The sequence below is a fragment of the Lathamus discolor genome, chromosome 12, assembly GCF_037157495.1.
Source record: "Lathamus discolor isolate bLatDis1 chromosome 12, bLatDis1.hap1, whole genome shotgun sequence".
Classification (NCBI taxonomy): Eukaryota; Metazoa; Chordata; class Aves; order Psittaciformes; family Psittacidae; genus Lathamus; species Lathamus discolor.
Genome location: NC_088895.1, coordinates 3,410,227 through 3,427,951, shown reverse-complemented (window position 1 = coordinate 3,427,951; position 17,725 = coordinate 3,410,227). Strand labels below are relative to the sequence as shown.

General features: G+C 43.4%; 1 protein-coding gene across 3 annotated transcripts in view; it reads left to right on the top strand.

Moving 5' to 3' along the window:
• The window catches only part of TAOK3 (TAO kinase 3), an 89,242-nt gene that overhangs the window by 39,929 nt on the left and 31,588 nt on the right, over positions 1-17,725 (top strand). For 2 of the 3 annotated variants that reach the window (XM_065693005.1, XM_065693006.1), the window contains exons 3-11: positions 586-796; positions 3,694-3,765; positions 4,576-4,677; positions 5,138-5,183; positions 6,082-6,178; positions 9,558-9,671; positions 11,046-11,137; positions 13,142-13,235; positions 14,677-14,758. In XM_065693005.1, coding sequence (XP_065549077.1) covers positions 677-796; positions 3,694-3,765; positions 4,576-4,677; positions 5,138-5,183; positions 6,082-6,178; positions 9,558-9,671; positions 11,046-11,137; positions 13,142-13,235; positions 14,677-14,758 — 819 coding nt within the window. In that variant the 5' untranslated portion in view covers positions 586-676. Of the gene's footprint in view, positions 1-585; positions 797-3,693; positions 3,766-4,575; positions 4,678-5,137; positions 5,184-6,081; positions 6,179-9,557; positions 9,672-11,045; positions 11,138-13,141; positions 13,236-14,676; positions 14,759-17,725 lie in introns of those variants that run through there. The other variant, XM_065693007.1, reaches the window with a different exon arrangement.

Below are 17,725 nucleotides of genomic sequence, written 5' to 3'. Positions count from 1 at the left end.
TTATGCTAAAGAAAGATACCGAGGAGGTAAAGATCTGCCTTACGTGATGGAGTCTTAAGATCTTTCAGAAGCAGTGTTGTGACCTGGGAGCCATCCCAATCCAGTCACACTGTCTTATAGCTCTGACTAAATGGAAATCAAATGACTGTGAAGTGTTCCTGTGGAACAGAAGCTAACTCTTCTGCGAGCACCAGCTGGCAAGTGGGAGTAGAGAAACAAAGCAAACAGCAGAGAAAAGTAGGAGGGACAATAGTGGCAGTCTAAAAACTGACACATTAGGAGACCAGCATGAAGAATAACAAACTCGTGTCACAGGATGTTTTGCATGGCAACAGGACTCTTGTCTGCAAGTGGACTTTCGTGTAACTGCAGCATTTGCTTCCTGTATGAGATAAAGAGCTGTTGTACTCTGAATGCATTTTAATCTCTCTATCTAAATTGGACTAATAATTAAAAAGAACCAGCTGAAGGAAACAATAGTGAATTCTATTGCTCCTGAAAGTGTTTCCTTTGATTTTGCTGTCAGAGGAATGAGAACAGAAACATGCCTAAAGGAAACAGATTAAAGGTGAACTTTTTCCGCAGGTGCTGAATGCTGTCTACAAACTACTTTGTCGATGAAGGAAGAAACTGATTGGGAATTGAAAGCACAAACTAGTTTGTGATCCTGTTCAACATGCGCAAAGGGGTGCCAAAGGACCCGGAAATAGCTGACCTCTTCTACAAAGATGATCCTGAAGAAATATTTGTGGGTTTACATGAGATTGGACATGGAAGTTTTGGAGCCGTTTACTTTGTGAGTATAGTTCTTGGTCTCCTTTATGGAAAACAAGAAAACAGTGCACGTGTGTTTTGAGGGATAACTATGTAGTTCCTTAGCGTGTAATCTGGTAGTAATGATTCTAAACAGGAGGAAGGGGGTGTGTGTCATGCTCTTGGGATTGATGACAGTGGGACAGGCACTTCCAGATGCTGGAGTGACCAGACGGTGAAAGTATAATGTTAAACGTGTGTAAGAGGATGGGGCTGTAAAACTTGCAATGCATGTTGATCCACTCCGTAAGAGGAGCAAGCAGGTTTCTAGATGGAGAAGGGAGGCACTAGCCAGTGTTTTCCAAAACCAAACGGTTATGCTTTTGGGTAAAGGTGAAGTAGTGAAGGTGCCACCTTTGGTGTTTGGAAGTTCTTCATGCTTCCAGGGGAAGAGCACGAGGTATGTCAAAGGTCCAGCCTCCCAACAGCTTACAACTGAGAAGCCACTATGGTTAGGTAGAACACTTGTGATTTCCCAGTGCTTCTCTTCCTCCTTTCCCTGGATGCTTTCTTTAACTGCCTCATGCCTTGCACACCTTGGAGTATTTAGCCACACTGCAGCTTCCTGCAGTACCCTTGCAGCACTGCATCCTCCAAGCCTGATGGTTATTGCTGTCATGCCTGTAGTAATCTTACTGTAGTAGCACAGCGATTAGATGCATCACCACTTTCCTGTGATACATCCACACCTCTTTGCCACTGTTCAAAGCTTAAGCTTTCTTTCCTGTTGCAGGAAGCACTTGGCATCCAGTAAATTGTTCTTTGGTGTCTTATCCCAGGATCCATTCTTTCACCTGAGGAAGGCCTCTAGCTCTACCCTGCTTTCTTACAGGTCAGGCCAGAGCTCTTCCCTGGCACACAGGGATGCTGTCCACCTTTGGTTCGGTTTTCCTCCTTTTAAATGGCTTTTGTAGTCTGGCCTACATCTTGATTCTTACTCATCTTATATATCTAAGGCAGGGGCTGAGAATACGATCTCTGATCATCATGGCAAGATTACAGGGATCCTGATGTGCCTGGAATCAAAAGAGGAAAATAGGTTAAAAAAAAACCCCACCTTTGAAAGAATAGGGCTTTGTAAATCATCCAGAAGAATGGGGAAGAAACATCAGGTGCATATAAAGCGGCAGGGTTTATTATGCTGCTGCTGCATCTTGTTGCCCTTTCTCTTTAGATTGGTACTGACACTACTATAAACAGCAAATACATAGATGCGTATCTTGTCACTGCTGTTGTGGATTAATGTGATTATTCTAGTATAAACGTCAGTGTAAGCTCAATTTTTGCAAGCTGTTTTGTTTTCCTGTGTACTATTGCCAAGGCTTGGCGAGATGGTTTGAAATTGCCTTTCTTGCTTGAAAGAAATACCTCACATAGCAGAGAGCTAAGAAAAGAACACATTAGTCCTCACAGAGTTTTAAAGCTGATCCTGACTTGCCTTCAAATCAACTAATTTCAGATTTCACTTGAGAAAAAGAGTTTTCCTCAAAACCAACCTGCTTATATCCATGTTAGGGATACAGAAGAGTGATAAAGCAGATGAGGGCAGTGGAAAGGAGGTTTTGCAAGCACAATGTGCTTTCTTTCTGCCAAGCTTTTCGTTAAAGATCTACAAGTATGGCCAAAAGCACTTCAGCAGGTGGATATTTCTGTCAAGTGTGCTTGTACAGCCCTTTGAGTTATTTCAGCCAAGAGGATCCCAAGCACGTGGTACAGCAGGAACTTCACTTGCACCTATGAGAGCATGTAACAGCCAGAAATACTTGGAAATTCCTTTGGAATACCAGCATGAATTCATCTATTTGAGTAAAATACTCCTGTTCTTTTGGGTGCTGAATCAAGATGGTGAGTGGTTGGGAAGGTTTTTGCCTTATCCAAAAGTTACTTGTTTTCAGCTTTCTCTAACTCATGTGAGGAGGAGTGTGCGCTGGCAAGAGTAAGTGTGTTAACACCCTCGAGTAATTCCTGAGCTCTCTTGCTTCACCCAACATCGTTTTTCTTTGAAGTCAGTGTATATCTCATGAAATGTCTTCCATTAAGCCATTCCTTGAAAGTATAGTACTCATCCTCTCAAGCAGTTGAAAGGATTTACCACATTTAGCTTCTCTTGTGTTCTAAGCTTTTAACTGTCACTAACTTTTTGTCCCCAGTATGGTGACAGGTTGGAGGTACAGGGTTTCCAGCAGCACTTTAAAGACTAAAACCTTCAAGTTTTCTGTCCCTAACATGCAGAAATGAGGGCAGTGCCAATCCAAGCAAGTAGAGCTCATTCTAAAACTGACTTTTCAGCTTCCTGTCACCATCCCTGTATCATCTAGGCTGTAGAAAAGTGTGATGATAGAGGCATATTCATTGCAAAACTGAGATCTGGTGAAAGTTGCTTCTTTGAACGGAGATAAATCCCATAATGAGGCATCCTCTTGAAACTGAGAAGTCAAATAGCTGTTTGAGAATATCAGTGTTATATGAGGGTTTTGGATGAAATGGTAGAGATTTTGATACACCACTTTATCTGTTTCTTTGGAAATTACTTTCCGAAAGGTTTATCTAAAACTGTATTTACTGCAATTCCAATAAAACTGTTTTGCATGTTCTCAGGAGGTGCAATACTGGGCCTTGGTTTGGGTGTCAATAGAGAGGTAGCAAGTGCAGTGAGGGCTGAGGGAGGAGCAGTAGGTATGGACAGATGGGTAAAGTCAGGGAAAGTGTCCTAATAGCTGGCTGCTGAATCTTATCACAAGGAAGATGTCTCTGAAGTGGAGGACCCTGTGGGGATGCAAGAGAGGAGAAAACAGCCTGCACCTGCCAAAGGCAGAGCTCACTCCATGGGGAGGACAAAAAAGAAAGTGCTTTCAATGTGTTTCTTTCTCCCTTTTCCAGGCTACAAATTCCCACACGAACGAGGTGGTGGCGGTCAAGAAGATGTCCTACAGTGGAAAGCAAACGAATGAGGTAAAGAGGAATAAAGACAATTCTGAATGCAGCAGCTGTTGTAACCCTCATGTAAATCTGAACACTGAAATTAGCTGCGTATTTCATGTGACCAAGGCAGGACAGCGTTTTAATGTGGGAGTGTTGCTCTCTTCTATAGAAAGCATGGGGGGAAAATGACTTGATGCAGATTTTGACAAGTAGCTCAGTTTGAGGCAGGGAATGGGAATTCAGAGTGCTGCTGTGGTGGTTTATGCAGTAATAATGTCATTATTGAGTGCATTAAGAGCTGCTGGAGCCATAACCACAACTCTCCAGCTGAAATGTTCAGCTGACTTGAAACGCATTTCAGGATCTATGATCTAAAATTGCATAGACCTTGTATTCAGAATATCAGGCTCGCTTCAACTGTTGCTTGTTAGATGCTCCCCTTATTCTGTGTTGTGGTGCTTCGGACTTGGATTGCCCCTGTTCACTCAGGCGGTGTTGCCATGCAGTGGAGAATGTGTTTCTTAAGAGCAAACAGGGATGCTTAAATTCATTTTTCCTTGCTTACCTCTTGGTCTCCCACGTATGCTGAGGTCTTCTGACTGTTTGTGGCTTTGTGCTGTGCTATTAGAAAGGAAGAGAATAGAGGGAGTGGAAGCGTACCATAGGGATCCAGACAACTGATGTACGCTTGTGCTTTTGCAGCTCTGACTCTTGCCATCTCCACTTTGTCAAATAGTTTTATGGCTGCTTTTCCGACTGTACTGCAGTGTGTTGTGTATGAGTGTGTCGGGGGTTAAGCAGAGAATGTATTTATATCTTTCTGCCTTTCTGTTTTACTAGAAATGGCAGGATATCATCAAAGAAGTCAAGTTTCTACAACAGCTGAAGCACCCCAACACCATAGAGTATAAGGGCTGTTACCTGAAGGAGCATACAGCATGGGTGAGTGATGTGGCATTTGGAGGTCTTCATGAGCAGGAAATGCACAGAATAGCAATCAGATATTCAGCACACACAGTGTTTTTTGCATGCAGCAGTAGTCATCCCATGCTGCCTGTAGTCCCTTTCATCTGAAGAAGCTTCCAGGGAATTTCAAGGGAGTAGATACATAGGATATGGGAATAAATCCTGGCTTCTCTGAGGCAGGCCTCTGTGTTCCTGCATTAAATAAGTATTATAGAACATCTTTACAGTATCTCACCACAAACTTGTCAGTGTCTAGACCTTTACAAGAATGTCTTTACAAGGTGGAATGTTTGGAGCCTTTTATTTTGTTCATCACTTGTTGCATTTCTTGCAACTTCAGGTTTGATTTGCTGCTTCTGTTTGGCAGCCACTCGGGTAGTAACTGCCTGGGGGGCAATGTCTACCTTGTTGTTTAAAAGCATGCTTTTTCTTGCAGCTCGTTATGGAGTACTGTTTAGGATCAGCTTCTGATTTGCTAGAGGGTAAGTTTTATATAGTCTTTGATTTTCTGTTTGCTGGTGCCCCTTCTGAGTATAGTGGGAGGCTGTTTTCTCACAGACTGGTATTGTGCAGATGGCAGAGGCAGTCTGTCTGCAGTACTCCATTCTGCTGCTTAGAATGCCTGTGTTTGTGATGCTGAGGGTAAGCTGAGACTTTCTCAGGAGGCCAGTGCTACGTATAGTTGGCATGCACATTTATGTGTTGTAAAATGGTGTGAATGTGTATAGCTGTGTTCCTGTAATCTGTGCCTTCGAGATGACTGAACCAGACTGCCTGTTTTCTGAATATCCATAACAAAAACCTGCAGAGATCACTTTTGTCCTTGCCTTGCAGTTTGGAGGAATAATTACAGATGGGTTTATGGAACGAGAGACTGATACGACCTCAAAACTAGAACAGCAACACCTGCAGAGGAACAGGGAATCTAAGCCAAACTAGTCCTCTGTGTGAGCCATATCTTTTGTATCAAAGATGCGGTCAGCCAAAGACACGTGCTGGTCATATTTAGGCATATATGGAAGCTTTGGGGCATCTCTTTTATAGCTGGTATTTCTGGTTTTTTTTGGCTATTGGGGGAAAGCCAGCGGGAAGTTTTCCTTTCTAAGCATCAAATGAGCGTTTCAGATACATTGGCAAACTGCACTTAGCCGTACCTCCTGGTATTAACAGTTGGCCCTAGCAGGAATGAAGAACCGTGGTTTCCTATGATGTTAAATACACAGGCTGTGATAGACTTGAACTAATGGCCATCAGGAAACTAGTCTGGTGATGATGCTCATGCCCTGGCTGCAAACTTGGCAGGGTTTCTCCTCTTTAAAAGCACTTTCTCAATGAAAGATCACTCCTACTTATGACTTTTCTTAATCTTTTTCCCCCTAGTTCACAAGAAACCACTTCAGGAAGTGGAGATTGCTGCCATCACCCATGGTGCCTTGCAGGGGCTGGCCTACCTGCACTCTCATTGCAAGATCCATAGGTGAGCCTAGAGCTTGGTGCTGCTCCATGTCCTTCCATCTTCCCCTCTCTGGAGTCTGCAAATTGCTCTGCTATGTTTGAGCAACTTTGGTAAAGGTTATTCTATCTAAAGTTTCTCTAATAGACAAGTCACTACTCCTAATGGTAGGGTAGACGTGCAGCTAAGGAGTTAAGGAGTGTTTGCTTCAGTAACTCCACGTGGCTTCATCTTGTGCTGAGTTCTCTTCCATGTTAGCAGTTTTTCTCTGCAGACACTAGGAACAAAGAATACACCTGAATCACGGTAGCAAACGCTGACAGGAAAATATCCCTCTCAATTTGCCAAATAAAGAGAAGTGATAAAGCTGGTCTGGTCTTAAAACTAGACATTGTGAGAAGCTTTACATGGGAGTAAGTAAAATTGGATGCTTTTAGAAATCAGTCAGTGAAAGCATAAGGAATAAAACCACCATGGGAGAAACTGGAGCACACAGGTAGAAGATTCATATAGGAGGCTGCTCATGGAGGCAGTTCCCTGATTCATCTTTTGTAATGAGGTGTTTTTCAGGAGTTTAGCTGTATTTTTTTTGACTGCTATGTCAGTAACGTGGTACCTTGTCATTTTATGGGGTTTGTTAGTTTCTCTTTGGTTTGTTTGGGTTTCTGTCTAATTTGGGGTGTATTGGTATGTCACAGCCTTGTGAAATGCCTGAGAACCAGGTTAGTGTAATGAGCAGGGAGTCATCAGAATGAGGCAACTTGAGACTAAGTCATGGGACTAAAGGCCTCTGTAGGCAAGGTTGAGACAGAGAACTGGTATATCTGAGGCTGAGGTGAGGGATTTTGAGAGACACAAATTGTTTGTCCATTGTTAGACTAACTATTTGGGGCATATCTCCACGTGGTTAGCAAATCATTTTTAAGTGAAACACTAACTGAAATACAAATGCCAATTTATAGAATTAAAACAAGATGATTTGTGAGCAGCCCTTTGCAATATATGCTCTTATTTGAGCATGAAAGTACCTGTTCTGAAATATCTTACATGCTTTCAGAGTGCATTGAATTGTTATTTATAGGAAATGACTCCCTGTATGGACACTGAGAATTGTTTTTCCCCATACTCATTAGGACTTTCTAACATGTGTTGTAAATTCAGCTGTTTCACATCCTGAATACTAGCTATTCTGTATGAACTGTTCAATAGCATGCTTACTGCATACTGGAAACAGAGCTGGCACTTTCAAACTGGAACAAGTTACTTTACTATGGCTGCTTGCAACGTAAGGACAGTCACTGCTAGAAGCACCACGCACATCTTTCCCATCTAGCAACTTTCCTTTCAAGGGGTTTCCTGCCTTTTACCTTGTGAAATGGGATGGCAAGCCCTCCCTTTTAGGAAAAGAGGACCATTGAGAGATTTCTAGTTTCCTGGTAGAAGTTATGCCTTAAAAAGGAGAGGTGTGAGAGCCCTTTTCTAGCTTCCTAGTTTGCTCAGCTGCGCTTATGGGTGCAGCTACAGGGACAAGGTCCAGCAGCACTAAGAAAAGTAAAGTTGAATGAGAAGGGCTCAAAGCTGGCAGCTGGACAGTTTTGGTCTCCCTGCCCCACAGCAAGGAAGGCGAAATGAGGACCTGGAATGGAGGGACACCTTGTGGAGATGCACGACAGAGCAAGGCTCTCAGCTCTCCTGAACTGGGTTAACTCTAACGTCACGCTGTGGGATGGCAAAGGATGAGGTTATGTTATGTTTAATTGAAGGCACAAGACAAAGCAAAGTTCACAAGTATGTTTGCTGATACCTAACGTGGCTGCCGAGTCCTTTGTAGATTGCTGTACAGTGGAGATGATAGCAAAGGGGGGATGCCTGCGCTGTCTCTTCTGTGCTTTTGAGGCGTTCATTCTTGCATATACAAGACACCTTTAGCTCTTGTCCTCCAGCAGAAGTGGCAGATGCACAGACCCAAACCATGAGGACATGTCAGGATGTATTTGAATAGGAATAATTCCGTAATGCTAGTTTTGAATGGGAATGGGGGACTGGAGGTTCTTATGCTGGCTGTGCTGCTGCAATACTGTGGGTACATGTCTGTCTCTGTGGCTCTCTTTGTCCCAGCTTTTCCTATCCTGTGTGCTGCCCTTTGGAGGCACCTCACCAGGGTTTGTATTGTGTTAAAGTGTCTTTCAGCTTAGCTGTTCTTTCAGTCTACAGTGATACCCAATTTGTGTTTGAGGCACAAATCATCCTGCTTCAGGAGTTGTTTGATAATCCAGCATGGGCTCTTCCTCTGCAGCATATAGACAGCTTTGGTTGCCTCCCCATTTATCCAGTTAGCTCACTTTACACAGGGTCACAGTACAAGTGCATTTGGCAATACACAGTAACTTGCTTGTGATCTTGCGGTCTGCTACTACTGATAAGTGCCTTTGGTGTTTAAGGATTTAAGTTGAATACTGTATTCATATTCATACAAGCAATTAAATTCTTCTTCATACCAGATAAGAAAAGCTGGTATTTTTATTGATGTATTGTTTGTATAAAGATGTTTTAGTTTTGGAAAGAGATGGCAAAGAGACATTCCTGACTGTATGGTGTATACAGCCTGGCTGACAGGAATCCCTTACATGTGTTCCATTTATGCCGAGGGTCTGCTTTTGCAAAAGCCAATATCTTTCCCCATGTAAAGACATTGTGGTGTACTTCATGTGCAGTTGCCCCTTTGGTATTGAAGTGCTATATCAGGATTATAAGGAACTTTCACTGTACTGTGATTTCAGCCGGCAGTGTGTAGGTAACTTGAATTCCTTAAAGCAGTCATTTTTCTGTGTCAGATGTTTTGGATATAACTGACAAGTTTGTCTCAGACTTTGAGCAGGGTCATTGCCAAGTGCCTTGGAAGTGATGAGTTAACAGTTCTCAGCATTCCATGGGCAGCTAATTTGGAATTATCTCACTCACTGCAGGAATTGACAAACTTCTGGTGCAGAATGTGCCGTGCCTTTTGTATTTTAGCGGTGTCATTCCTATTCATCTCGGAAAGGTGGGAATTGCCTGAGGGCTCTAGGAATGCTCGCGCATCATTTGGGAGATGAAATAACATCTGGTGCTTGTTGTTTAAGGGTGTCGCAGCTGGGGATTAGGATACAGCTCTCCTGGATCTCAGGTTGAAGCCTCAGCCTTGCAACCATGGTTCATCTCATCCTTCTGCCCTTCTTGGGTACAGCCAGGCTTCCATTCGCCAGACCCCATGTATCTGATTTCTCCAGCTTTCTGTAATATTAGACTTCTGAATGTTCTCAGGTTCTTAGGATTGAGAAGTCAGTGGGCTTCTCTGGGATTGAAAATCTTTGACTGCTATTCTACTGTAACCAGAAGTATACTTTCCTCTTTTGTTTTAAAGGGATATTAAAGCTGGAAATATTCTTCTAACAGAACCAGGTCAAGTGAAACTAGCTGATTTTGGGTCTGCATCTATAGTCTCCCCTGCCAATTCTTTTGTGGGAACGCCTTACTGGTGAGTCAAGCCTTCAGTACTTCACTCTTTACAAGACCGCTCTCCCATTTCCAGCCTTTCCCAACTTGAAATCATATCTGGCATCAAAACTTTATTAACAAGCAGATTTCTTAAAATCCCTGTGTCCAGCTCTTCAGGAAATGTGTTCTTCCTCAGGGACCGTGAATAGAGGCTGTGCAGCACTTTGGAACGGCACCAGTTACCGTTTTGACTGGTATGATGCCATTGGCTTAAAAATTACTAGCACATACCGTAGGTAATGGAACTACGACACGGAGAAAGGGAATCCTGTTAATCTGGCACACTGGATCTACTTAGAATCATAGAATCAGCTGGGTTGGGAAAGACCTTTTAAGATCAAGTCCAACCATTCCCCAGCACTGCCAAGGCCACCACTAAGCCATGGCACTGAGGGCCTCATGTACACAGTGTGTGAACACTTGCAGGGACGGTGACTCCGTTGCTGCCCTGGGCAGCCTGTTCCAATGCCTGAGCACCCTTTGGGGAAGGAATTGTTCCCCATCTCCAGCCTAAACCTCCCCTGTGCAGTTTGAGGCTGTTTCCTGTTGTCCTATTCCTTATTCCTTGGGAGAAGGGACCAACCCCACCTCACTACAACATCCTGTCAGGTAGCTGCAGAGAGCAGTAATACTTAAATTCTGTTCGGAAGAAACTTGCTCAAGGGTCACTGCAGTTGCTTGGCATTCCTCACATAGTGGACCAGCATAGCTTTATGCTCCATTTATTTTGTGGCAGACGCCCTGGGCATTGATGGGAGGTCACCAATGGCCCGAGCTCTGAACAAGCCCGTTTGGCAGGAAGCCTCCTTCATCGTTGAAGATAAAAGTGAAGCGGCTGTATTTTTGCAGCCTGGGCCCCCTGCTTCTTCCTCCCTTCCTCTCTCCCTGCCATCCCATTATCCTGGACCACTGTATTTCCCCACTGTTCCAGATTTCCCTGTTCCTTTCATAGCTACACTCACAGGCTGCATATATCTGCTGGAAAATTCTCCTGGTGTGCCAATGGAAAACCCACCATCTCTGGTGAGAGTACATGTGGTGCCTTTAGGACTCTCCCTGCCCTTGCTGTCTGCCTGCAGGTACAATGCCTTTGAAATGGGTCTGGGTCTCCCATGTGCCAGCATGTGCTAACCTCAAGATGGTCAGGCTGGCCTCTTACTTTCCTTTCTTAAACTGCTTCTTGAAAGAGATGCTAGTGCAGGCAAGCCTTGTTCCATTTCATCATGGCTTTACTCAGCTCCCTCCCGGCTCTTTAAGTTCTGCTGAAGGTGATGAAACCATCTCATTTGAAGTTATGTGCTGGGACTCACAGTTGGTACCCCCTAACCCCCATGTTTTGCTCTGTGCTTGGTAGGATGGCACCAGAGGTGATCCTTGCGATGGATGAGGGACAGTACGATGGAAAGGTGGATGTCTGGTCTCTTGGGATCACATGTATTGAGTTAGGTGAGTAAATACTTGGCAAAGTTAATACTTGGATAGTTCACTGTCTGCAGTATTGATTAGGAATCCTGAAAAGCCTGAAGATTCTTATTCCTCCTAAGTTTGTTTTGGATTTTCTTCATAAAGCCTGACTTGGGAAGCACTGACAGTTGAGTTAAATCTTTTACTCACTGGCAAATCATGAGCAAGCCACTGCTGCTGTGTTTAATGTCATCTGGTGTGCGTCATCTGGAATAACTAGAGGATTCTAGTCTTGTATGAGAGGAAGCTGTGGGCTGTGGTCTGTATTTTCCAAGCTGGATTTGGAGAAGGATATTCCAGCTGTTGTGTCAAGGGTGCTGGTGTCCTAAGACTTGTGTGTCACAAGGGCCCTACATTGATTTTTTTTTTTTTTTTTCAATTCCTTTTACTTCCCCACTCTCTGAAACCAAAAATCTTCCATCTCAGCTGAAAGTTTGACATGAATCAACATGAACAGGTTCTTTACATGAGAAGAAAAGCAGTGCAAAGGGCAAGTGATAGACATTCGCACAACCTGAAACAGATGCAGATATGAATAGCAGGTGCAGAGAGCACATGTGTGCATTTTCAGTTTGACTGTTGGCGTTGCATGTGCTGAGTAGATTATATTCAGAAATAGGTTTGATATGGATTATGCTTACCTTAACAGCAGTACATCAAGAGCTTACTGTGGGGGCAAGTGCACCAAAAATGTTATTTCTAAAGGTTTAAGCAGCAGGAATGCATATAACAAAGAGGGGAACATACAGAATGTTGACTCCAGTATGGAGATGGTAACGGTGCAGATGAGTAGTAACTTCCAGTGTTGTTTTATGTGCCAGCACTGGTGCCTTGCTGATGCAGTCTGTATTTTGATCTAAAGAATACCGAAATCAGAAGTTTTAAACCTCTGTTCTGCCACATGATGTTTATTTGTGTGTGTGTGTGGAGTTCAGGTGTGTTACAGCCTCTCAAGGAGTAAATCACAGTAGTAGAACAGATATTACACTACCCTATATAGGCACTGAGTCTTGATAGCAGAAGTTCAATGGCTCTTTTCCATCAAGAACCTCAAAGCCATTTTACATAGTTGAGGGGTTTGCTTTTTAATATTACCCTTTTGAGAAGTATTAAACTTCTTCTTTTGAAAGAACTTTAAACTTTGCCTTTGCGTGGGCCTATATCTGAATATGGGGTCAGGTAGCAGTGGGAGGAAATCTCTTACTGAGCACCACTTGGCTTTCTTTCAATGCTGATGTCTTAATTTCTTGTGTAGCCAAAAGCAGTGCTTAAAGAAAAGAAAATGTGGTGGTTTGCATGCATGCTGCCGGTCAAGGACAAGTGATTGCTCTGGCCTGACATGACCTTAGAAGTCCTGGCATCATTGCGTGATGGGCATGACTGACCTTAGATGGGGAAAACCAGCCTTTCTCCATTTCTGTGTGAGCTCTGCTGCACCCCTGCAAGGTCAGGGGCTGGTAGGGACATGGAAGGACTAGGAAGAAGTTTAGTTAGGAGGAGTGGATGATACAGCTGGCAAACTGCCCCACGTGCAGGTGACTGTCAATGCCAAATGACACAGGCAGTCACTCTTACCCCTTAATTCAGATGCTACAGCAGCGCACCAGAGATCCAGAGGGATTAATACGTACATTTCCTAGCCCTGATGTGCTGTGTGTCTAAGCTCTGTTCTAGTCAGCTTCTGCTGAATTTACCACAGCAGCTCAGGTGTGAAACGTTGCAGTGAAGGTAAAATTTACTGGAAACTTTTCCTTACGGTTTGCATCCTGTTCTCTTTGGATTTCGTCATCCCCTCTTCAAGTGAATAGCAGCTTTCCTGGAGTGGTTGTCCCAGTCTAACCTAGAGTATCAAAATAATTAGCTTAAATGTGATGACAACAGTAATGAGCTACTCACTGATTTAGCAGTGATACCCTGCTCATACTTCCATATCTTTCTCCTTTTCTTTTCAGACTGCCTTATCACACCTTTCTCTTCTCTTTCTAGCTGAAAGGAAGCCTCCACTTTTCAACATGAATGCAATGAGTGCCTTATATCATATAGCCCAGAACGATTCCCCTACGTTACAGTCGAATGAATGGTAAGAGAGCTATTACCAGATATTCTTTGTTTTATTTCCCTGAAGAAGCTCTGTGACACTCTGCATGATTAAAGTCTGACAAGAAAAGTGTTTGTTGCAGGGTAGTGATTTGACTGCGTTCTCAGAAATGCTCCTGTGTAGGCAGGTTCAATTTTGACCTTCTGTCACTTTGGCTATGCTACAATCTAAATGTGTGGAGGTGTTAATTATGGGACTGTAGATGCTGGAGGAATTACAATCTTCTTGGATGCATTAAACCAGCTGTAGCTCAGCATCAGCGAAGTTCCCAGCTGCACAAGATCCCTGACAGAATTGTTAGCATTGTAGTGCAGCTGAAATGTGGAGAGAAGGGAAGAGGGATGCAGATTATAGAGGTAATTAGATTTCTTTCTTTTTTTTCAGTGAGTGACTTCCAAAGTCATCAGAGCTCTGTGGCCAGTAAATGCTCCCCATGCTACAGGCTTGGTCCAGAATGGTACAAGAATGCTTTGTTATTGTGTGGGAGCCAAGGGTTTCCCTGATTCCTGTTCTCTGTGCCCAAGAGGGGAATGTAACTATGGAGTGATGCTTGGCAGAGTCTGCACGTGGCTTGAAGCAATAGCTCCTGACGAGGTGTGGAGTTCCCCCAGTGACACTGCTAGGCAGTGAAGCAGCATAATTATTTCATTGCTAATCATTTTCTCAAACCCACTCTGCTTCAGTTTCCTTATTTCATCATCTGTTTTGTCCATTCTTCAAGAGTCAAACAGCTTGGTCTCACATCAGCACCCATGTTCTGTGCAGAATTTGCAATGCAGAGTAGAGGCATCTTGTGAATACAATGTGAGAATCATACTCTTGATTGCAAGCAGTTTGGTTAGAGTCACCTGTGCTCTCTGTGGCTTTGAGAACACAGGGAATAAGTAAGGTGCCTTTTATGCTCCTTCAGAGTTCAGCGGCACCTAGATCATCAGTTTTCTTTCTAGTTGGGATACTACCTTGTGTATAGTTTAAAGTCATGTTAAACTAGGCATTGTAGCAAGGTGCTGTAGTGAGTCAGGGTTACAAGCAGTGGGAAGCTTCTAGAGAATAGAGCGCTAAGGTAACAAACGTGTTTCTGGAGTTACCAACAACTTCAGTGCCATCTATTTTTAAGTAGTCAAAGTCAAATTGAAACCAGTGACTGGTACACACAGTTCCTGCTTGGTTTTCCGTTTATGGCTGGGGATAATTGGGCATCCATGGTTGTTTCAACAGTCTTTAACTGGTGAGAGAACTGGTGGCATCGACTTACTCAGAGTTTAGAGAAGTCCAGTCGATTTCTCTGCCCTAGAACTTAAGGACAAATCAGTCCAGGTTTTTCTTTGCACTGATAAGTTTGTGTCTGCTCCAGCTCCTGAGCTGCCCTTTCATTTAGAACTTTTATTTCCTTTATTTTTTTTTGTTTCTTTTTGATTTGCAGGTCAGACTCCTTTAGGGGATTTGTTGATTACTGCTTACAGAAAATACCTCAGGAAAGGCCATCATCCACAGATCTCTTACGGGTAACTTTTCATGTCTTTTCCAGAAAGTTGGAAAACAAACCTGTTTGTCTGCCAAAAGACTTGTACAGATGGGGAACAAATACTTCCAAATACCCCTTCCAAAAGAAAGATTGTTTGGTTTGCTTTCAATTGAATCAAGAGAGTTTTGGGGTCTTGTAAAGTGTATTTTGGGCTGAAGTAACTTTGTTTCCTGACTTTGCCTGTTAGGGCAATCACAATTGTCTTTATAACGTGATGCTTGAGTCAAACTACTGGGAAGAGTAGAGTAGAGGTAGGTTATGTGGTAGAACAGAGACACTCTGAGTAAGGAGTTACTCGGGGTAGCAGCCCAACACACTGCTCCTGTTACACCCCAGAGATCTGCAGAGCTTATACCTGTGTTAGAGAACTTGCAAGCCTCATGGGATACTAGTGTGAGTAACAGGAGGTGTTAGCTGAAGGAAGGACCTGTCAGCATGAGGGGATAGAAGGATTTAATCTTGGTTCTGATTTTTTAATGTGTTTTCTTCCAAGACAATCCTGTACATGCTTTACCTAAAAGTCTTATCAAGGACAAGCAGGTCCAGAGCTGTGTTAGTTCAGTCTGTCCTGCAGAAGTGAATTCCAACCAATAGCTCTCTGTGAAGGCAGGATTGAGGAGTGTGTTTCCTTGTGCTTTGATGAAGGAGGTTTGACCAGCCTCTCTGCTACGCTGAGCTGTCAGTAGGATGCCCTGAGTTGTGACTGTGCTGCACTATGTGGTCTCTGAAAAAGCAGACAGAAATAAGGGATGAAACAGCAGGTGACCCCATTTGCAGGGCAAGAGGGAGTGAGGAAACTAACTTGGTGCAGCCTGTGTGAAAGCCAAGACCCTTTGGGAGCAGTTACACACTTTGGTGTACAGTAATGTAACTACTAACTTGCTAATGTGCCTTTCTATTTATTCTTTAACCCTGCTTACCTTCTCCAGTAAGGAAGAATGTCACTTTTCTCTTGTGTAACAGGCAGTGCTTGCTACCAAGCTTATATGTAATTAAGCATTATTATAATTACATTATATATGTAATGTACTACAAGCTCTCTGTGTGGAAGTGATAGAAAACCTAAAAAGTCCTTTTAGTTGCTACTTAAAGTCTAGACTTAACCAGGCTTCGCAAGATGCCTGGGCAATAGCAGCTCTTCTGCAGAGCTGGTAGTACTTGGAGCACTGTGTTCCACATGAGCAGAGGATTGAGCTCTTAATAAGGATTTACAGATAGTGGCTGATTATTTAAAGGAACGTGGGTATTAGAAATGGGAAGAGACTGGATGAGTTAAGTTTATCTCCTGGCAATGCAGGATTGTGCTGTGGGGGGTGCTCTGAGCTGCCCTGTCCTGTCTTTTGGGGGCTTTCTATAGGGTTCTCTTTTGACAGACACAGGTGATGTTCAGGAAGGTTGTCTTGGCCCTTTTCTCTAGTAATGCTGATGTGAGCATGATGAATTCTTTATTCATACCTTTTGAGTATGTATCTTTTAATGATTCTCAGTTCAGCCCTTGGTTTTGCTCTGTTCTTGTAAATCATTCATTTGGGCCCTTCTGATGCATTTTTTGGTTTAGTAGGGGGGATTGTCTATAGTTCGTGTGGCTACATGGGTGCTTCTGGCACTACTGTGCAGACAGTGAGCTGGGACAGGCTGGCTCTGCTCTGTGGTATTACAGGAGGAGATTCTGATGCTGTGTTCTTTTGATTGCTGCCTGGTGCCCAAGCCCTGACTGATTGATTGGCTAGTGCCAACTGTAGCTCCCTCCTCATATTATTACTTACCAAGCATACTCTGCATCTATCTTTATGCATTGTGTGTTTGCAGGCATCACACTCTTTAAGCTTCTTTCTGGTCATCTAGCATTGTATTTCCATCTGTGTTTCTGGTCTCCATTTTCCAGTGATTTTTTTTTTTTTTTTGTCCTAGATGCATTTTGAGCAATTCCTCTTGATTCATTAACATCCTGTAACATGCTTGCTTCTGTTCTCTATTCATGTATCATATTTATCTGTTAAAAGTAGCACTAACAGTTTAGGTCTAGGTTAACATCTTCCCCTAATCAAACCACCATAACCAAAAGTTGTGTATATCCCATTAATAGGGTCTATACTGAACCAAATTAATTAGAATTTGGTTTGACAGTAGCTGTGTGGTTTCGGAAGGTGCCTTGTACAGGTTCATAAACAGGTTCATAGCCAAGAGCATGTAGGAGGGGGACCTGTGCTGGGAGTGCCAAAGCTTTGTCAGTGAATCATGAACAAGTTCCCGCTGAAGTCATTTGGTTTCAGTTTACCTGAGAATCGGAGAATGGCTTGGGTTGGAAAGGACCTTAAGATCATCCAGTTCCAACTCCCTGCCATGAAGTATAGGAACTGCTTATAACTCCAAGTGTTTTGTGTTAGGGGAATTGAGGAGCTGCCTTCCATGAGAAGGTGGGGATGTGTGAAATCCCATCCAGCCCCTTTTCCATCAGGTTTTAAGTATTTCCTTTCTTTAAAATGGATGAGTGGCCCTGCTATTCCTCTGCTTGCTGCATGGCATGCTGCTCTTCCACACCAGCTAAACAGGAGTCAGTTGCCTTAAACATTCAAGCAGGGGAATTGCTGCTTCCATCGGGCGTTTCGCTTCGTTTCCACAGTAGGTTAGATTGCTGCTCAGTGTCTACCTGACAGCCTTTTCATGCTGATTTCTTTTCTAAGGCTACCCTTCAGCCTTTGTTTTATGGCTTCTCTTGTTGCTCTTTCAGCTCAGTAAAATGCATTTTCATGGATGTTTCTGAGGCTCTTGAGGAGAGAACTCGAAGCCCTGCGCTCTTTACTGAACAGCTAGCTGTGCGCTCGCTTCTGTCCTTGCTTTAAGCCTGGACCACAGGGAATATTTAACACTCAGGCCTTCACTCTCCAGGTAAAGGCTGATGAACGAGCTCATTTGTTCTCTCTCTTCAGCTCCTGGTGTATTTCTT